Source organism: Thunnus thynnus, chromosome 2, assembly GCF_963924715.1.
Source record: "Thunnus thynnus chromosome 2, fThuThy2.1, whole genome shotgun sequence".
NCBI classification, from domain to species: domain Eukaryota; kingdom Metazoa; phylum Chordata; class Actinopteri; order Scombriformes; family Scombridae; genus Thunnus; species Thunnus thynnus.
In genome coordinates, this window is record NC_089518.1 from 6,035,694 (window position 1) to 6,057,551 (window position 21,858).

Genomic DNA, 21,858 nt, shown 5'->3' on the forward strand with positions numbered 1-21,858 from the left:
AAGTCAAATGTTTTTCATCAAGTGACTGAATCTGCACAGTGATGTTGTAGTGCACGTCACTTCATCTGGAATACAATCACAACACTTTGTATTTCTAAATAATCATTTATTTACAAGTTTCTTGCACTACTGACCCAATTCAAAATGTAACACACTGATAGCCAGATTACCTATGAAAATACTGTATATCTGGACAATAATGCAAGAGCACAAAGTATAGAAAACTCATGATTCCTCCCTTGAAGAAAAATAGTTGGCTGCTGGACTACACTGTCAGAGCTGGAGACAAACATCTAAAGAAACTAAACCTCCACAAAAAAATAATCATACAACAAACAATATAAAATGTCCAGTCTTTTCAAAAAATTCATGAGCCAACTCGTGGCTGCGTTTACAGTCAGTTAGTCTCTGTGTCTGCCGTCTCAGAGAGGTGTGGTCGGGGTGGAGGCGGTGGTGGGGACGGTCACAGGGTGCAGCCCCAGATCCAGGGATGGAGTTTCCTCTGCTGGTGGAGGGCTCTTCTTCTGCGTCTCCAGCTTCTCCGTCAGCTGGCTGTGCAGCTCCTTCACCGGCTCGCTGCTCTGTGGTCATCAGAAAGCATCACACACAGTGTCAGTGCACGCAATACAGAAAACGCTCCAAACTGGTGTTGTGCTGGTCATTTGTGTCAAATGCTTTATCTCATGTTTATATCTGCCCTGTTTTAAAGCTGCAATGATTAGTCATGAGACTGAATGATTACAGCGAGAAAAAACTATTTAAATGTTAATTTGGGCACCTGACTATTGTTTTAAGACAGACTTTAAAAATTAATTTAACCAACCATTCAAGCAGGTGACAAACACTCATACTTGCCTGGTATACATGAGGTATTTTAAAATGCAATGGCTTTCTGCTGTGGACTGTGGACTGTGGACTGTGGACTGTGGACTGTGGATAGGGAGACCTCTTGCTGATTCTACTCATCACTACAACTCATGTAGAAAAAAGACTGAAGGAAATAAAGCCAACCTGTTTTGGAGGTTCAAGAGTTTTCATCAAGGTTTCCATGTACGACGGCAGCACTTTGTGGTGAAGATGCAGCAACATACGGAGGGTGTGTCTGTGGACGTTCTCTTTACTGGGAAATATTCACACAGGAACAAAAAGTGTGAGGAGACAGGACAGAGAATGATGTTGAAGGTTCATTTTTAGTGGTGATTAGTGGAGCTTTGCAGATTTTTCACAACAATGTCGCTGAGCTGAGCTCTCTGAAGAAGACTGACAGTGATTATGGACATGCTGTTATATTCCAGGAAAAAAACTAGAAGAAACCCACCTGGAAAAAGAAGTAAGGAGGAAGCCATCAAAGACAACTGAACAAAACTCTTCTGCTCCAAACTCATCAGAGAGCAGGGTGAGGTGTCCGGTCAGCAGGTGCAGGAAGATGTCGCCAAAGGCCATGTCATTGTAGGTCTCCACTGTGGGGGAGAAGCAGAGACACCAGTCATCCTTCCATATGTCTAATAGTTCCTACTTTAACTGGATCCCTCTGCAGCATGACACACATGAGGATTGGAATCTAAAGCTAATTAGAAGATATTTGCAACATCAGAACCATTTGGTCAAAAAAAAGTAAGATAAGCCAGATATTCTTGGTTGGTTGAGACATTTACCGTCTGGTTTGAATCATTTATATGATTTAAGACTGTTCATATCCTTCACACAAGTGCAGATAATTTCCCTATCTGCACCCTTCTGTTGGCTGGATAAGAGGAGAGATCATTACTTGTTTACTTGTGTCATCTGGCTTCTCTGTGTAACCTGGTTACTACACTGCACAGTGTCACTACTGAGGAACTGAACATTTGCTTCTCTGACAACCCAAAAACAGGCAAAAGACAGAAAGAAGGATGATCCTCACCCAGAGCAGGTAGTAACCTCTGTAAGGCATTCTTGTTCCTCAGTTTGGCGATGTGGAGGACGTAGTAGAGACCCATTTCACAGGCCACTCTGTTCTCCTGCAGGTACCTGAGGAAGAGCAACAGCCACCGTCACAATGGTTCCTAGATGACGTACTCGAGTGATGAGGTGAGCGTTTTAGTTCTTTTTACTGGATGGATTTCAGTGAAATCTGTTTCACACATTCCAGAGGATGATACTTGAGAGGATGAATTGTAATAACTTTGATATCTCAGCAACATCAGGTCAATTTGTCCAATACTTTGGTTTATGACTAAATATTGTATGTTTAGTGCTAATTAGTAAATGTTAGCTAACACGCTAAACCAACACAGTGAACGTGGGACACATTACACCTGCTAAACATTAGAACACTAATATCAGCATGTATGTCAGCCAATAAATGACAGGAAACTGAAGTACAGAAAAGATACGTCTTGAAACAGTATCCCTATTCTATAGTTTGTCTACCAGAGAGTAGTGACTAGTTTATTATATACAAGTTATTATATACAGTATATATCAAACAACGCATCCTGCCCATACATGCACATTTCTTGGTCACAAATGCTAAAAAAATAAAAATAAAAATTTAAAGGAACCTTATCAGAAATGTTTGTTTATGATATGGGTTGTGTAAAGAAAAATAATATCAACCGACATATCACTACCAGATTATTTAAACTCTCAAATATCAACATGCTAGCATTATTGTTGTGAACATTTAGCTTATGTACAGCCTCACAGACACTAGCCTGGCTGTAGACTAGAATGGTGATTACAGGAGATGCTTTTACTTGTAATCTCACTGAGTCTATCATGTCTCTTCCTGTTGATCTATCCCATGTGAACTAAGTGACCTTTGTGAGAATAAGATATCATGGTTCAGCTTGTGGTTACCTCGCTAACCGCTGCTTCTGACGACAGGAAACTGAGACCCTGGTATTGAAGAAAGAAAAAAAACCTTTCCTTTTGTGTCATGTTGCATTTCTCCTCCTGCAGGGTTTTACCTTGTGAAAGCGTCTGGCAGGGTGGTGGGGTAGGTCAGCGAGCTCTTCTCCTCACTAGGAAGCTTCTGTTCTACAGTGAACGTATGGTCGTCCACGACCACTGACATCATGGCAGGCAGGAAGCGGGTCACCACCTCCAGGTCCTGGAGCATCAGGGGAAAGATTCAATTTTGATCCAATACATAAGGATTTTATTTTTGGCAGTGTTGACTTTATGTGTGACAGAGATCCATGTGAGGTGACAGTCTATACATACCAATCGAGGCTCTTTGAACACCTGGCTGTCAATCATGTCCCACGCCCCTTGACCCAGTGACAGCATCCTCAGAAGCAGCATCAGGTCTGGACTGTCCTGTTCACACACACACACAGATACGACAACTTGAGATTCTGTTGATACGATGGAGTGTGTGTGAGGGAACTCCATAGAAGAAACACTTTCATCAAGGCGGAAAAAGATGTTGCCCTTTAAAATTCGTGGTAGCTGTCGTTGCTAAAGTGGTTTGACGGTATGCTCACTCTGGGTAAAGAGTCCTGACTCAGCAGCTCTTGCAGGTTCCTCATGATGCTCAGCACCAGGGTGTTACAAGCATACGGGTCACACAGGATCATGGACAGGTCCCTGGAAAGCACAGAACATCTCCACTGATTCGCGTATTCCAACAGTTCTGCTGATTAGCCATCTTCAAACCATCCCCTCGTCTCTTACCCGAGGACTTGCTCCTGTCCTTTCTTGACTCCGTCGAGGAAACCTTGCAGCTCTCTGGCCCGCTTGCCGTCCACAAATTTCTCACGGATGCAGGCGTCTAAACACCAAGTGAACTATTACAGGAATACACGATGGAGAAAAACATGTGACACAAAGTTAAAACAGAATGACAAAATAAAGACTCGTTATTCTCATTGCTCTAAGGTTTCAACTTGTCTAATCTAATCTCTTTTCCCCCCAAAAATACAGGCAGATGTTACTACACTAACTCACCGCCATTATTTTCTGTCCTTACCTTATGGCAGGGGTCTACAGAGCAGATCTCGCTGATGTCAAGGTCATGAAGAGACATCAGCAGCTCTGCTCTCAGTGTGCAATAGTGGACGTTTCGCGTTCGCAGGAAGAGTGTTCGTAAAAACTGCAGCACCATGTCGTACAGCTTCACATTCTTTCCAATCATCTGGGTGAGTTTCAGGACCACCTGCAGTGTACAGACAACAGGAAGACTTCACAGCTGCAACATCACACGCTGGGGACTGGATTTTCATAGACTTTGTTTAGTGTTTATCAGATATCTAATCCGATGACCGTGACCCACCTCGCCTTGGCGTCGGGTCTTTGGAGAAGGGCTGAAGAAATTATGCAAGATGGAGAGGTCGCTGCTGAACAGAGCTGCCTCCTTTTCCACGATGTACTGCTTGAGGAGCGGTGATACTTCATCCCCAAAAAGAGCCTGGTTGTCCTGCCAGATCTGCCTTTTCACCTCCACAGCACACACCTTGTACAGCTCTTTGTCAGCCATGACCATCTTCAGTTTCTTCTCCGGGACCTGCAGGAAGGAGCGTGCGGTAAAGATTAAGGCAGTTTCTCCCCCCCCCCTTTTCTTATCCTTATCTTTTGCAAAAGCAGTTTAAAGATTTTGGTTCAATAATTTGCTGTGGAGTGACACATCTCCACCACTATTGGATGATTTGCCATGAAATTTGTTACAGACATTCATGGTCCCCAGAGGATGAATCATGACTTTGACCCCCTGACTTTTCCTCTAGCGTATCATATGATTCATATCATTTTATACTCATCCAATCAATGAGCTCTGTGGATGAGCAGCATGATAATTCAGAATGATTAAGCTGCAGTAATGTGCTGCACGATCAGCTGTCAGTCTCCATGTAGCACTGATAATGCAGGATCACACTTGCCAAAATGTTACCTGTCAGCCTGTATAACATGCTTACAGCTATTTGTTATACATCTGTGTGAACACAAACCAGACCAGAACTAAAAACACTGTGTCCTTTTTTTCTTGGTCCAGACCAAATGAACTGAATTACAGGTGTGAAAGCATGTCGGCATGGAAACACTGTTCAACCTGCATTTGACCCCTTCATATAACAGCAGAAACCGCATCCTGCCCATTCTGTAGCTCCGTATACTTCACTACAGAGCCACAGAAATATTAAATACTTTCAGTGCACGTTATTCTCTCTCTTCTGTGTTCTTATCAATGATAAATGGTGCAGACAACACATGTTGCGACTGTTTGCAACCCCAACATTGAACTGATGTGCTTGAATTTAAGACCCCTGTATCTACCTAGAGAGTTTGGGGATATCATCCTCTGCACTGTCTTTGTTCCACGCAGCAGGAACGCTGCAAGTGCAACTGCTCAAATCATCAACTGTGTTCACCAGCAAGTATTATGCACCCCTGAGGCCCCAATTTTCATTCTAGGGGACTTCAATTGCTGCAAACCTGAACTGTCACTTCCCGGTTTTCATCAATATGTTAAATGCAAGACACAAGACGACAGAATTCTAGACAAATGTTATGGTAACGTGAACCCCTGCTGTCAAACTCCGACCATAATACAATAACGTCATCCCCGCTTACAAAACTGCTCTCAAATGTAGCAAACCACAAACCAAGACTAGAGACGGCATAGCGTCTCTCAACTGAGCAGGGTATCTTTCATGAGATTGATGTGCAAAATGCCACTGAAACTGTTACTGATTATATACAAGCCCAAGTCAATCAGTACTGGTGCCCCTCAGGGTTGTGTCAGCTCCCCGGTCCTCTTCACACTGTACAAGAATCCACCCTGAGATATCAGTTCATCAGCTTACCACTCTGAAACAGAGAGCTTTGTGCAATGGTGTGACACTTGTATGTGAAGAAGACTGAGGAGATGGTGTTTGACCTGAAGGCAGTGGGTGACCTTCGGCCAGTGGTTCTCCACGATGTATCCATCACTCAGGTCTGCTCTTATAAGAACTTCGGGGTTCATGTGGATAATTTGCTCAGCTGGAGGGTCCATGTTGAAAGTCTCTGCTCTAGACTTCAACAGCGGATTATATATTTTACATAAACTTAGACTCTATGAAGTTGAGCAGGAGTTCATGTTACTATTTTAACATAGAGTATTAAAGAGTATTATGAGGCCTGCTATGGTAACTTGACAGAACAGTTCATTCCTGCCTTTGTCCATTAAGCTTCTCAACACTAACATGTGATGTAGATGTTGGCCATGAGGGTTGTGCAATATATCTTTTTCTGTTTTTGTTTCCAGGTAGTCAGATAAATGTCATCATTAACTTAATTAAATTCATGTCCATCCCTTATGGAGACACCTACATGCTATATGTATGTTACTCTAAGTGTAAACATGTTAACATACTATAAGAGAACACACCTTCGTAATATTGTTCAGCAGTGCTTGGCTGGCATTAAGCTATTTTGAGTTTAATGTGTCTTCAACAGGAAACATATAGTGTGAAAAAGACTTGCCTTGGGTAGATGCTTCAGCACCTGCATCACCACTGGCTGAATGGAAGGCATTTTGACCAGAGGGAAGCTCTTCTCCAGCAACTCTTCAAGCTTCCCATATCTGTACGTGGATAAAAAAAAAAAAAGACACACACTAGCATCTGAGCTGGGTCCTTTACAAAATGTTTACTCAAAGTCAAAACCAACTGATGACGCACCTGTCTTCGTCCTTGCCCTCTGCAATGGTAGCGACTCGCTCCATCAGCTTATCTCGGAGCTCGTCGAAGACGGACTGATGGAACTCCAGCCGAGGCGTTCCGTGGAGGTCCAGGAAGGGAAGAGCAGACTGGAGGGTCGGCAACAGGATGCCATTTTCCATCTGTAATGCATCAAAGCTTCATTAGGAATGAGTTACATACTGCTGAGTCATAAGCTGAAGGTTTTATACTGTATATTTGGACTAACACATGGGACCATCTTAAAAATAAGACACTATGCTTAAATCCACTGATATTACAAGAAAAACTTTATTTAAGACATTCATTGTTCAAGACAAAAATGTAAAAAAATAGGAAAACATAAAGAAATGCGTTAATATAGCCTATATGGCAGCCTAGTGTATAATAGCAAACACAAAGATAATGTGTAAAGATCATGAAATTACTTGTATATTACAGGGAACGCTCTCCTTATTCAGCTCTCTGCTAAATTATGAACACATTTTTTTTAGTTTTTGCTTGTATCACTCAGAAATTTGTCCCTTTATGAATGAGCCAACTTTGTCAACCAACTGAGTATTCTGAGCAGTACACAGGTGCTGGTGTCCTTGTGTGGATTTTCTATTTAACTCTTATTAGTTCATATATTACTAAGCATTTGACTCATTTGCCTACGGAAGGGAAGTGAGAGTGTTTGCACATGTGGTATTACTGTGCTTCTATGGCTGACGGCTAGAAAAGCGTTTTTGCAGAATGTTATGATGTCACAGTGAGGTTGACCTTTGACTTTTTGGATATAAAATGTCATCACTTCATCATTTTATCCGATTAGGCATTTGTGTAAAACTTTGTCATAACTGCATATGAACTCTTGAGTTATGGCCAAAAACGTGTTTTGTGAGGTCACGGTGACCTTAACCTTTGACCACCAAAAAATAATCAGTTCATCCTTGAAGCCGAGTGGACGTTTGTGCCAAATTTGAAGAAATTCCCTCAAGGAGTTCCTGAGATATCAGTTCAGTGCTTTGCTGCCTCTGAACCAGGGCGATCGTCGATGAAGCTATGACTTCTGAGTCGTACCAACACATTCTCAAGGTATCCGTCTGTGAACTGAAGCTCAACAGAAAGTGGGTCATGCAATATGACGACAACCCTAAACCACATAAGTTGTTCTACCAAAGAATAGTTAGAGCAGAAGAAAGAGAACGGCTGAGTCAAAGCCCTGACCTGAATCCTGTAGAAATACTGTGGAACTACCTGAAGCAGGAAGTTCATGCAAAGAAGCCCACCAACGTCTCTGAGTTGAGACTGTTCAGTAAGGAGGAACGGGCTAAAATTCCTCCGAGCAACACTTACTGGAAATGTTTAGTTGAAGTTATTGCTGCAAAAAGGGGGTCACACCAGTTACTGAAAGCAAGGGTTCACATACTTTTACTTTTGGATAATTTTATTTTTTTTGTCTCATTTGTTTAATTGGGTTCACTTTATCTAGTTTTAGGACTTGCATAAATATCTGATCATGTTTTAGGTCATATTTATGCAGAAATACAAAAAATTCTAAAGGGTTCACAAACTTTCAAGCAGTGCTTTAAGTGTAAGAATTAAATGAAAATATAAAATCATTCAGACTGTGTGAAAATGTTGACGGCTCTGAGTTTAGTGGATGTTAAATGCTGTGAACGAGAGCAAGTAGCAAATGTCTATATAGCGCCCCCTCCTGACAGATAGAGGAACCTGCCAATGTTGGAATTTATATTAAAACTATATCAGGTGTAATCAGTACATGCACACATGGTCATTTCAGACAACCTAAAGATAGATCATAGTGAGAAAATACCCCGACTTCTATGCAAATCATATCTATACTGGTAGCAAACAGCTTACGCCACAATGACGGCAACCAGTTACTATATGCCATACATATGTCTGGTTAATGTTCTGCGATGTGGCGTCTTATATGATGTAATGTGTGATCGCATTCTGCTAATAAATTAAACATAAATAATACAAAAATAATACAAGTATTATTTCGTTAATTGGCTCTAAATTTCTGTTATGGATAAGTCAGACTGGTTATAGTGGCTAGGCTAACAATAGTTAGCTTTGGGTGCATCATAAAGGACATATGAAATGACTTTACTGTCATTTAAAAAGCATCACACATATGCCAACAACTGAACGGATGAGAGAAACGTATACATTCCTTTATTTATGGCACTATGTTGTCCTACGTTGTCGATAAAGACAAAAAGTATACAATTATGGCAGTAATTGTTGTAAGACTATGAAATAATATACATGTAAAACAAAACTAAAGGGCTAGGGAAGTCGTATTCTTTCATTGCATCTTGTTTACCATGACTTTAAGGGTTTTTATATAACAAAGAAATTCATTAGATTTAAATATGTTACTGTTGCCAATTAAATCATATCTAAGGCAGAAGTTCTCATGACATGATAGAGCCACTACTATCAACTAAGTGAGTCACCAACCAAATGCTTTTCTCCATCAAGTCCTTGTTATACCATGATTTGTTTTTAATTGTAATATATCTCATATTCCATATTAGTGTATTATGTGGGGTGAAACTGTGATTGTTATATTGTTTCCAATACAAAAGGCCCTGCTGGTGAAAAAGGGATAATTTAACTGGGAGTCTTTGAATATTGAAGTCACATTTAAGTAAAAGTTCTATACCACCCAGTCTTTTGAATATTTCTCTAGGAATATGGTACCAAAAGTTATTGTTGTTCAGATAAGATTTTGAAATATGAAATCAAAATCGATAGCTTGTAGACCTCCATCTTTATGGTCTCCACGTCTGCTTTCTAAACATAGAGAGTTTTCCTTTTCCAGATATAATCAAAATGAACTTGATTGATTTTGAACAGCACCATTTAGAATAGTTATTGAGTATGAGATAGAGATAGAGCTGCACCTGCAGTTAGGAAACTATATGTGCCGGTCAAACGGGAGCAGCATACCACTCTCGGGAACCACTAGTGGCATCCCATCATACCATCAGACCATCAGACACTTTTCGAACTCGGCATAACTCATAAAATCCCGAGACAGGCTATAAATGCACTGCCAACTTATAGACTATGGTTTGCTTCCAACATTATAAAAAACGTTACGAGAGCTGAATGCTTCCTGCTGAGCACAGTTTAACTGACTCACATGTTAAGCGTAGATGATTAACACAGGTGAGTATTGATTCAAGTAAAACTGATTAGGCTTTTGAGAGGTAGTTCTGTTTAGTGATTTCACCAGCTGCCGTCACCACGACAACCACGACGCATTCGGCGTAAAGTCACCAGTTAACATGGTCACTCTTTAAACCGAAACACCGGGCGCAGGGAAGCATTGAAACTTAATCGTGGGCTCATCAATATGATATTAAGCTGCTTTCATTCACTAAAGACAATTTCTCTCAAATTCAGAATATCCAGCATTTTACCGGCTTTAGTAAATGAATATATGGAATACTGTGATAATCTTATTCTGATAACGTTAGTCTTTCATGGCAAGACTGCTATCATTGGACTGAAAAACGACAGAGGCAAGCTGCTCGCTAAGACTAGCATTACAGAGTCTAATATTATTTAGGACACTCGTAACTCTTACTCGAAATATCTTCTTGGCGGCTATCTGCTGTTTAGCAAACACCTGGAGTAATGTTAGCGTTACCTGGAACTGATCGATGGCTTTCAGAGGCTCGGTGCAGTTGGTGAGAGTTTCTTTAAGGTCCTCGCCGTTGGATATCCCGAGCTCAGGCAGCCCCGCGAACATTGTTGCTTCCGTTTAAACATCAACTTCAAGATTTATGCTTAAATAAAGGTTCTAGCAGCCGAAAAGGTAACCGTTTCTACAAAACGCACCAACACATTAGTCTGTTCGCTGTCAAAGCAAACTTCCTGTGTAGCAACTTTGCCGACGGCTCGTCAGAAACACCAGCGACGACATGGTTCCGCACATCGCTTCATACCGCCTCATGCTACTACTGAGATAAAAAAAGAGAAAAAACTTCGACTGTAAAATACGACTTACCGCCGTTTTTAATCGATGGGCTTAAGCCAGAGTTTAAGTGTGTCATTCATTAGATGTATTAGTGTTTGATGATAATGGACGTGTTTATAAATGATAATTATCACAACAGAATTTCACAGAAATCCTTGTTGTTTCGTGGCTTCAAATGAGTCAAAGCACTTGGATATTTTACACTCATTGCTGTCTACTTACCAATAATTCGTTATTATATAATAAATACTGTACTAAAGTACAATTTTGAGGTACTTGTACTTTACCTGAGTACTTCCTGTTCCTAGTATACAGTAGTTGAGGAAATGAGAAACTAACAAATAAGAGATGCGGTAGTCTTGTCTGAAAATGTGTGTGTATACAGTATGTGTATAGACCAGTGGTGGAAAGTAATTAAGTACATTTACTCAAGTACTGTGCATAGGTACAATTTAGAGGTACTTGTATTTTACTTGAGTAATTCCATTTGATGCTACTTTATACTTCCACTCCACTACATTTCAGAGGGAAATATTGTACTTTCTACTCCACTACATTTATTTGACAGCTTTAGTTGCTTTTCAGATGAAGATTTGACACAATGGATAATATAACAAGCTTTTAAAATACAACACATTGCTAAAGATGAAACCGGTGGTTTCCAACCTTTTCAGCTTTGACATCTTACATAAAGCAGTGTGTAGTCGGGGTCACATTTCACATGTCTATGAGATGTTAACAGCTCCACCAAACAGTGATTTTTCCCTCTAAACTTCTCACATAATTTCATTTCAATAAATGTTCAAATGATCCAATATTTCACCAAAAATCAAAGATTAGAGAAAAAGTCCAAAAACTGAAAACAGATTTGTGTATCAGAACTTTGTTTTTTCTTCTTTCCTCTCCCATTAATCATCTCACGACCCCTTAGATTTATCTGCTGAGCCTTTGGAGGGGCCCGACCCCTAGGTTGGGAACCACTAGACTAAACTAGCTAACTGTATATAAAGTAGTTGAAACTAGCTCCACCTCCAGCAGCTACAACAGTAACATGCTGCTCTAACACTGATGCTTCACCATTAACCAAACCACTACTTTTACTGCAATACTTTAACTACATCAAGCTCATAATACTTATGTACTTTTACTTAACTAGGATTTTCATGCAGGACTTTTACTTGTAATGGAGTATTTTTACATTGCTGTATTGGTTCTTTTACTTAAGTAAAGGATCTGAGTACCTCTTCCACCACTACAGAAGAGGTCACATTAAAATATTGTGTTTTTGTGAATTGACCCTTTAGTTGTATGAATTTACAACCTATTGTCTTTGCCAGCCTGAGTGAATTAAACTTTTTAAAATTAAAGCCCAGAAATCATTGAAATGTAAACAAGGTGATGTGGGACTTGCTACTTATTTTTTTAATTTATCTTTCATAACTTGTAGGAAACCTGTGTGTTATTGTTGCCATAGGCATCCTCTGAAAATATGTGGGCTGTTGCTGTCACAACATGTAACCAACAGGGAAAGTAATGCCCTAACATAACCCTTTTAAGTGGGTGTCATGTTACAGAAAGAGTCTGACACATTTACAAAAGACATGGTTTATTCTGTGGTTTCATTTGGTTACACATGTGTGTTCATAAGCAAAAGCAAAAGGTTTGTAGATTCGCAAACAAAATTGTGCAAGATATTCTGTATGTTACTAATTTGTATGTACATACGCATACTCTACGAGGAATATGAACTGGTCTGGGATGTGTGTCACATTTACACCATGCCTTCTTTAGCTCTTCTGTTTCTGTAAATCACCAGGAGGTATCCCAGTGCAATGAGGAGGAGGAGGATGAAGAGGAAGAGGATGCCAGCCCAGGGCCCTTTGGGCAGAGCCTTTATCAATGTGCGGCTCTCTGCTGGCAACATATTGCTCAGACTCAGCATGTATCCCAGAGCCCAGCCTACAGATGCTCCTCCTGCCTGCAAGAACACAAGAGAAGACCCACTGAAACCACATGGACAAATTATCACACATGATAAACAAAAATGTTAATTCCACTGCATTCAGAATTTCTCTTTCCCCTTCCTCCTCACCTTTTTCTGAAAAGAAATGGAAGGAAGTGTGCGATGATCAAAACCGTAGCGCTCCGTTAAGAGGACCTGGACGTAATTGGAGATGGCGCAGACATTCTGCATGTGTTCCTCAGACTGCTTTGTCTTTTTAGTCATCTGTGTGGAAACACAGCAGGATGAGATTTTTCATTTTGTCACATGTCTTATTTGGTGGATGACAGTTGGACGTTATGTGCTGCAGAGTACCTCAGAGATGGTCATGTTGCAGACGAGCCGGATTGCCCTCTTCATTTGGCTGGGGGAGGTGATAGTGATGTTGGTGAGCTGGCTGATATAGCTGTGACTAAAGAAGAAGGCAGAGAATGCCTGTGGAGAAGAAGGTGGTGTTGAATTAAAAATACTTGATTTTACCAAAAAATAGGCCAGCAAAATAAGTTAATAGATGACTAGGGCTTGATAGCAATATTAATGTACAATATAATAGCTTACTTTGGGGAATATAAACAAGTTCTGATCCTTTTTTATTTAAATAAATATATCAGACTCATGATACTAATTGCATCCATGTGAAATGAAAAGCTTAATCATATAAGGCCTTTAAATAAAGAACTACCTAAAGAATAATAAGACAAGCCTAGGAAACTGACTAAGCATTCGATACCAACTTCTCGTATTTCAGGTTACAGACATATTTCTGTTGAGGTTTGAGGCCTGGCTATATGACAAATTCATTATTTCTCCATTAGAACTTCATTTTTGGCAGTGTGGGGAAAGCATGATGCAACATTTAGATCATCATGTTGGGAAATAAAGCTTACAGAAAGTGAAAATTTTGGGAAAAAAGACAGATGTTTTTCAGTAAGGGAAGTGAGGTTGTTTAACTTTAAGGATATTTAGATCAGCTGAAACACAGATTGAAACTGAAACAGAAAATGTTTTGTGTTAAGTAAAACAGTGTCTGTATCCAAAAGGCTCCCTCACCATGAAGTTTCCGCTCACATTGGGCTGGAAGACTCCATCAAAGGAGCACTTGGAGTAAGAGCAGTTGTCGAGAGAGAACATCTTTGTGACATTGTTCAGGCAGCTCTGGTAATCTCCTGTGCCCACTACTGACACAGACATCTGAGGGTTAAACTTGGCTGGTCTGTACTTCTTAGTGCATGGAGAGTCAAAGACATCCTTCCCCAGCTGGATAGATCTGTTGAACTCTTGTGGGTAGCAGGGGTGGAAAACCTGGGCCTTCATACTTTGAGTCTGACAGAGGGAAAAAGGATAATAGTGAAACAAACTTCTGGTAAATATGTATGGACAAGCAGTATATGACAACAGCAGTAGTGACACAGTATATGACTACCAGCCTGATGCCACCAGGGCTTGAGACTTAAAATATTTGACAGAAAACCTGCGTTATAAAGTGGAGATATGGACCAGCTTCAACAAAAATGGGGTATCAGGTATCAAGGATGTTTCAGCTGCTCCCTAGAGGATATAGGTTTTAATCCCCAGGTGAGCACAAAATACGCTCATAGCACATGTGGCAATCATAAAAAAGCAAGTACATTACAAACCACACAATTGGGCAAGAGGAAAGTAAACACTCAAGGCAAAAATGATGAAAACCTTAATTTATTGGCAACATGCTATATGTAACTGTTACTGTTTACAGTACCGTGATGAGGTGAGCCAGAAGTTTCCGTAGAAACTGGTCTTGGCCGTAGCACAGGAAGCTCTGGGTGTATAGCTTGTAGAGTTGTCCGTAAAGCTTCAGCTCCATCACATTTTCCTCATTCTCCACCTTTTGCGAGGTCTCAAAAGTGATCTGAGTGGAGGCGCCACCTAAATCCAAAGCTCCGATTGTCTTTCTGCCCGGATTCAGCCAACGGCACCCAAAACCACACTAAGTGGCAAGAAAGGACACATCAAGACATACAGTAAGAATTTGAACTGATGCAGGACAATAGAAATATTCCAACACTGAACAGAGTTTACTCAGCATGAAACACTTATGTGTAGAACTTCTAGCAATGCAAGCAGTGTGGCTCGATGGCAGATGTCAGTTGGTCCACTACTTTGGTTCAGGGTTGAGTAGCTCAACATCTATCAGGTGGATTGCCATTTGTACAGACATTCATAGTCCCCAGAGAGTTAATCCTACTGACTGGTTATCCTCTGACTTTTCCTCTAGTGTGTCTTGCAGGTCAAAGTTTTCACTAATCCAGCGCAATATCTCCATATCTACAAGATAGATTGGCACAAGGTTTGGTGCAGATATATATATAGATTGTTCCCATATGATGTATCCTAATGACTCTGTGATCCCCTAACTTTTCATTTGCTGTCATCATGTCAATCGTGTAAAATTTGTTTAACACTTTGGTTTGATGACCAAGTATTTAGGGCCTGAGCCCAAAGGGCGAAGGCCCTATTGTATTTCATGTGTTTATTTCTTTCTTCATATTAGATATGATAATTACATATTAGGGCCTGAGCCCCAAAGGGGCAAAGACCCTATTGTATTTCGTGTTTCTTTATTATTACGCCACTTCAACCCTTAATTTGACCCCCTAAACATGCTCAAAAACTCACCAAATTTGGCACACATATCAGGTCTGGTGAAAAATTTGATAAAATGTAAAAATTATACCCCAAAGTGCCAAAATGTGCTCTATAGCGCCACCTATGTATCTAATAATATCTGCCACGGCCCGTAGGAATGTCGTAGAGAGATTGAACCAAAACTCAATCATTTGTCTTATCAAGACCTACAAATCATACACTGACACCCCTGACCTAAATCCAACAGGAAGTCCGCAATATGCCCATCAAAGTATGACTTTGTGCCAATTTTGGACCCCCAAGAAACGCTATCTCCTCCTAGGGTGTTAATGGTATCGGCTTCTAACTTTAATACATGACTTATGACACTGTGCTGAACACAAGCTGTTAAAAACTTTGTAATAACTCGAATGATTTAGATATTGTAAGCCCTGAAAGTTGGAGTGCCACATCACACCTTACAATGTAAACCAATGGGGAGGCAATCTCTAGGCATGGACTTTGTGTCAAACAAATGGTTCTGATGTGTAAACTATAAGTCTGACCACTTTGAAACCTGTATCAATGGATTCGTGACGAAATTTCCTACAAAAAAATAAGATTTTTAATGTAGGATTTGGCCAAAGTCATGGGATTTATGAGGATATTTCACAAGAAGAGTGACATTCTTTCCAACTGAGAGGGAGAGAGAGAGAATGAAAAAACTTGCATAATTTTGATGACAAAGGTGTGAGTAAGACAGACATGTCTCACTCTGCAGAAAATTCTCATCCTCACACCGTTGAGATTTGATGTTTCGTCATGACAGAGGAAGTTGCTTTAACTTTATTGTACATGCTCCAGTCTGCACCAAACTTTACATGTTTGATAAGAGTCCCGGCCCGAACACGTCTACATGACAATATTGCATCAGTGATGCAAACTGGCTGAATAGCACCCCCTACGAAATTGCAGCAAAGCAGCCCCAGCAGCAGGCAAAATAGTGGACAAAGGAAGTGATGTTTATCTCCTTCTTGCACTGTCTGAAAACAGCCCAGGTCTGAAGACATCTACATGCCCGTGACAGAAGCCCTTCGACTACGCCGCGGCACGAGGTGCGTGGAGGCACGAGGTGCGTGGAGGCGCGAGGGCCCGTTCAACGCTGCTTGCAGCTTTAATATTTATTATATATCTGTCCTTGTGTATATATACAACCATTCATATACACTTACTTTGATCAACTTGCTTTTATATAGTATAGTAGCATATTCTGGTGTTTGTAATCACACTTGTGATGAGATGCAAAACCATTTCGTTTTCTCAGGATGTTGAGCAATGACGATAAAGTTGGATCTAATCTGATCTAAATCAACTTCTTCTAATCAGAAGAAGTTGTTTATCCGCTTATCTTTGTGATAAGCAGGTGAAGCTCCTCTTCACAGCAACAGTCAACTGTTCAGTGGTGGGAACTTCCAACTTTTCATTTCAATAAGACTTCTGTACTCAACGGATCTGCAGTCAATTACGTCGTTCTTCAACTATGGTCCATTTTGGTCTGGAAACTTTTAGAAAATCACGTGCGCAAAGGCGCAAAGGCCCGTTCAACGTTGCTTGCAGCTTTAATTTCTTTCTTTCTTCTTTATTATCTTGCCGCTTCAGTGCCAAAATGTGCTCTATAGCACCACCTATGCCACTAAAATGGCTGCCACGGCCTGTAGGAATGTTGTAGAGAGATTGAACCAAAACTCAATTATTCAATTATTCTCATCAAGACCTACAAATCATATGCTGACACCCCTGACCTAAATCCAACAGGAAGTCTGCAATACACACATGAAAGTACGACTTTTCCCCAATTTTGGGCCCCGAACAAACGTTATCTTGTCCAAGGACGTTAATGGTATCGGCTTCAAACTTGAATACATGACTTATGACACTGTGCTAGAGTCTGACCACTTTCAAACCTGTATCAATGGATTCGCAACAAAACTTCCTACTAAAATATGATTTTTTATGTAAGATTTGGCCAAAGTCATGGGATTTATGAGGATATTTTACAAGAGGAATACTCTGAAATCCTGCTCTTCAACTGCTCCTGGTGATGTCACTCCCTCAGTGCTGTGACACATGACGCAATACACACTCATTATCAAATCACAGGAGGAGCAAGAAAAGACTTAAAAAATCATACTCTAATATCTCCAAAACAGTAAAAGATAGAAAACACATGTCTTGTCTTGTCAATGTCTTGTGACTCATTTAAAGTTCAAATGAAGTTTGTATCCAAAACTATGCGGAAGCAGTAAATGATCAAAAAAGTGTGGGTTCGCTCACACTCTCCATTCAAATATATGAGTATTTTTCTGTGTCCAGCTGCAGTTACTTATTGTCTCTACACACCTTTACTTCTTTACTTTTCTAAAAATAGACATGATGAAAATTAGGGAATTACTTTGTTTTACACACAAACTCATCAAGAGTTTTCAATTTACTAATTGAAATTCAAGTGAAAGGGCCCAAAACCTGCATAGGGCCCAAAACCTGCATCCACATTGGTTGCGTTTGCTGATATTTGGCCTTCAGCCAAGTCAACGCCTCTCTTCTGTCCACAATAAATAATAAGAGGATAGATCTGTGAGTGCCGGTGTTTTGTTTGTTTCAAAAGTATAATGAAATATAATAATCAATTTTTCCAGTTGTCCAAATGAGTCAAATGAAATAGATATCTTTCTTTTTAGTGCCAAAGTTCCTCTTTGTTACTATACTTCCACCGCAGCTCAACAGGGAAACACTGAGGAAACACAAAGAGGGAATTTGATGCTAAAAAGACTGTAAATGTGGCAGATATCCACTTGATATGACTAACTCAGACTGCGGAAGCCTCATATAAGCTTCACGTCAACTTTTAAATGCATTTTTGCACAAAATGACACTGTGGACACACTGTGGATTCTGGCCTCTTATCACTTACATTGAAAACACATCTGAAGGGGATCAGTACGAACAGGAGGAATGATTACAGCGAGGAAAACTTCTTTCACTGTTCACTGTTTCACAGTGGTAGAAGAGGTATCTGCACCTGACTGTTGTTTTAAGACAGATTTGAAAAATTGTGAATCTGTCCTTTAATGTAGCAGCATTTAAATGCTTTAGGGTGTGACTTTCCATGCGTCCAACAGGAAGGACAATGTTCTAAAACAGAAACGTTCTAACTCACCTTGGCAAAGTTTTGAAGTAAATAGTTGACTGTGACCCAGCCATACACCCCCTCCTGCTGTCCGCTCAGGATGGTTGCCTCTCGGAAATTGAAAGGGTAAGACAGCAGCTTCTTGCCCACTTCCTTCAGTACCCGCTGTGACTCTGTGGTGTTGACTATGCTAAAAAGAGAGTGTTAAATGGGGAACGAAACAATAATTAATCAGCCAAAGAGCCATTTTAATGCATCCATGAATAAATGATTTGGAGCTTAGTAGTAATATTAGTGTAATATCTTGTGTTAATGGAAATTTCTACTGACTTCAAGAGCCTCATGCCTGCAGTAGCTCCCAGATAGAGTGGAGTCTGGTGGTGCCTGAATTTGGGGATATCCCTCACAGCTTGGTCCATACAGGGCTTCAGACTTTGTGCTGCACCACCAGGAATGCCAGCATAGCTAGATATGCCCCCACCTTCATAGACGGAGAAAGTAGTTCTGCTTACAAAGAACTCAACCTGACCTTCTTGAAAACTGGACTTCCATGTGTTTCTATGGAAACACTAAAAACAAATCAACTCAGGAAAAGGAACAACTGGCACTGAAGATGGCATGACCTTTCTGGTAAGGAAGTCGAGCAGTTAAGAACAAAAGTATTGTGCAAGACATAGCATGCAGACAGTGATTCCGTAACAATCAAATAATGTCACAATAATATATATATATTTATACGGTGTGGAAGTGAAAGTGATTGTGTCCTTGCTACCAGGACAGTCTCGTGTTAAAAGGTCAGTTCATGAAAATGATAAAAAAAAACCAACATATTTTCTAAGTTGTCTCTAGTGTTAGCCATGAGATAAGGTTGGTTTTCCTTGTCCAGGTTTTGAGATATCCATCTCTGATATTCATAATATTTAATTTGTTCACAACTAGGATACACAAGAGGTAAATTAGAAAAGATGTTCTTTTGTAATTTGGTTGAACTGACTCTTTATTGTAATGGGCAGTTGCACTGACATGCCTCTGATTCAACGCCTCCTCCCAGGCTGCAAACTGTCCACCAACATGCTCTACTAACTGGGCCGTAGTCAGGATTTTAGAAATACTGAGGTCTTTTTTGGATTTTAAAAATCATCATGAAGTTATAATATCTCATTTACTCAGTTAACTTCATATCATAGTCATAGTCATATTTTTTCAAGTTGTATTTACCAACATGAAGGTCTGAATGGAGTCTCCAGGTTCACTACATGGCAGTTAGTTTGTGGTAATTTAAGTAACTGCAAGTTTATTTAATACTGTAATCACCAGTGAAGTACATTATAAACTGAAATTATGTAATATATATTGAATCTACACAATATTGGAATAGCCTATAAGTGTGCAAGTTTTAATTGTAGAATAAAAATCTCCTAAATTCCCTGAAAAAATACAGATGACATGACCTCAGTGTCCTCAATAGGAGCTACGACCCCATCCAATGCTTCAGATAAAGAACTACATCACCCTGCTGGGTACAGACCAGTCTACCCACATGTTGTTCTCAACAACTAATGAAACATGATAATAAATTAGATGATCACTTTTTAGTACTGTTTGCCTCTATAGAAAGATGTCTTGTGCAGCACAAGGAGTTCACCTTCGGCATGACACTCGCTATGCTGGGTGACAATACCGGTGCCGTTTAGCTTGTCAGCCGGCCATTTATAGATGTACATGGAGGTGTGGGATGAGCCTGCGTCCAGAACAATTCCATACTGAAACAGACAGAAAATATATATGTATAAGGATCTCATAACACAAATACCCATCAGTCATTTCATATATAACACATATCCTCCTAACGGATCACAGCTGTTAACCTTGATGTTAAATTGTATTTCCTTTGTACATATTAACTAAAGTCCAGGTTGTGGCTAGCATATGAATTGCCTCTTTTTGGTAACAATTTTGCAACTGCTGTAGCCTACATGTTGATTCTCGCCTTTTATGTTTGAATTAATTCTTTTTTACTGCAAAAAATTCATTACAGACTTAGTGCTGTAGTTACACAGACTAAGTTGTTGTATTGTGGTGTCTTTGACCAACAATTCTTTTTAACTAGAAATGTTGACTTTGTCTCTGTTTCAAACTTCAAAGTATCACGTTCTATTCATTGTTATTCTTTAGGCAGAGGCAGAGTATGGCAGATTTGACTCTATCTATGTGCCCTTTCAAAAACTATTTCAAAGTGTCTGTGAGATGAACAAAGGAAGAGCACATGAATAATGTACCCAGAAAGAATCTCCAGTAAAGCACACAAACAGCTTCTTTTATCTTGTCTTCTTTGTATGTTTCTTTCTGTCTTGTCTCCTCAATCATGCTCTGGGTCACTTCCTTTTTACGAGAAGCGTTCTAACCTTTTAAGGTTAGCATGTGAGGTCTTTCAAACTTTGCAGTGAGGGCTGCTGCTGCACATTTCATTATGAGTATTTAGTTGACACACAAACTTACGACTGAGCAAGTTCAGATTAGAACATACAGGGTTCAAAACTGTGACCATTTTGACGGCCTCTCCATCTGTGATGGCACACAATAGCTGAGTGATGTTTCAGCCAAAATCTGATCATTAACAACAACTGAAATACTATATTTGAATATTTTTCTGGACTGATGTGCTACTTAATAAATTCAGCGTATTTTAGAATTAAGTTTGCAGTTGGTGACATTCAGTATGTAACTCACAAAGAATCATTTACATATTAAAAAACCCAAATCCTGACCAAAAACCCTGCACAAGCTTCCAAATAGCAAAATAATATTGAATTACCATGTTTTCTGGAGGCTTCTCCATCTCTTTAGCTGGAAGGACCACCAGAAGAATCCCAACTATTGACACTATCAGGAGCACAACCGCAAGGATGATTTGGGAGTACTGGAGACCCATGCTGGATGCTGCTAGCACAATTCTCAGTAAGGAAACCCACAGATATAAAGGGTGTGCATTATATACTTGACAGCTGTGGGTTTGGTCTGAGCTTTTGACGAATCATCTTGCCCCCACACGCATGAGTGCGTGCGCGCACACACACAAACACACACACACACACACACACATACACACACACACACACACACACACACACACACACACACACTACCAGGCTCAGTCAGTCAAGTTTAGTCACTTCAACAGAAGGAAGAAGTTTCTTGTGATTAAGAAATCAATCAGGAGTCATAGTGTATGGAATAGAATTTATTTTTGACATTAGCTCTGTATATATGATGAATACTTTGAAGGTGTTAATGCTTTTAACAGTGCATCTGTTAGAGCAATAAGATGACCAACTGAAGTTCCTCAATATACAATTACACAGGACACCGTTTCCTCTCAAAGGTACAGACGTTACTCTCT

General features: G+C 40.1%; 2 protein-coding genes across 2 annotated transcripts; both read right to left on the reverse strand.

The window, feature by feature from the left end:
- Positions 1-124: 124 nt before the first annotated feature.
- On the reverse strand, positions 125-10,592 carry nelfb (negative elongation factor complex member B). Its single transcript, XM_067600790.1, has 13 exons — positions 10,336-10,592; positions 6,645-6,805; positions 6,448-6,547; positions 4,259-4,489; positions 3,956-4,141; positions 3,661-3,773; positions 3,471-3,573; positions 3,208-3,303; positions 2,952-3,094; positions 1,904-2,010; positions 1,319-1,460; positions 1,012-1,120; positions 125-581 (listed from the first exon to the last, which is right to left on the reverse strand). Exons 1-13 carry the CDS (start codon positions 10,435-10,437, stop codon positions 423-425), a joined length of 1,752 nt encoding a protein of 583 aa, XP_067456891.1. The 5' UTR covers positions 10,438-10,592; the 3' UTR covers positions 125-422.
- A 1,662-nt stretch (positions 10,593-12,254) lies between these two features.
- Positions 12,255-21,410, reverse strand: LOC137191013 (ectonucleoside triphosphate diphosphohydrolase 2-like). The gene is made up of 9 exons (XM_067600800.1): positions 21,274-21,410; positions 20,104-20,221; positions 18,789-18,939; positions 18,489-18,648; positions 14,406-14,633; positions 13,718-13,990; positions 12,983-13,102; positions 12,758-12,892; positions 12,255-12,643 (listed from the first exon to the last, which is right to left on the reverse strand). Exons 1-9 carry the CDS (start codon positions 21,388-21,390, stop codon positions 12,437-12,439), a joined length of 1,509 nt encoding a protein of 502 aa, XP_067456901.1. The 5' UTR covers positions 21,391-21,410; the 3' UTR covers positions 12,255-12,436.
- Between the last annotated feature and the right edge of the window lie 448 nt (positions 21,411-21,858).

Bases quoted from the DNA above. Each gene is read 5' to 3' on its own strand.
- nelfb (XM_067600790.1), bottom strand. From the start codon at position 10,437: ATGTTCGCGGGGCTGCCTGAGCTCGGGATATCCAACGGCGAGGACCTT. The intron at 6,548-6,644 runs GTGCGTCATCAG...ATCCACGTACAG, and splicing joins GAGGGCAAGGACGAAGACAG to ATATGGGAAGCTTGAAGAGT. The intron at 2,011-2,951 runs GTAAAACCCTGC...GCTCTTCCTCAG, and splicing joins CTGCCAGACGCTTTCACAAG to GTACCTGCAGGAGAACAGAG.
- LOC137191013 (XM_067600800.1), bottom strand. From the start codon at position 21,390: ATGGGTCTCCAGTACTCCCAAATCATCCTTGCGGTTGTGCTCCTGATA. The intron at 18,940-20,103 runs GTGAACTCCTTG...CCGTCTATGAAG, and splicing joins TAGCGAGTGTCATGCCGAAG to GTGGGGGCATATCTAGCTAT. The intron at 14,634-18,488 runs GTGAGTTAGAAC...CTTGCCACTTAG, and splicing joins TACTTCAAAACTTTGCCAAG to TGTGGTTTTGGGTGCCGTTG.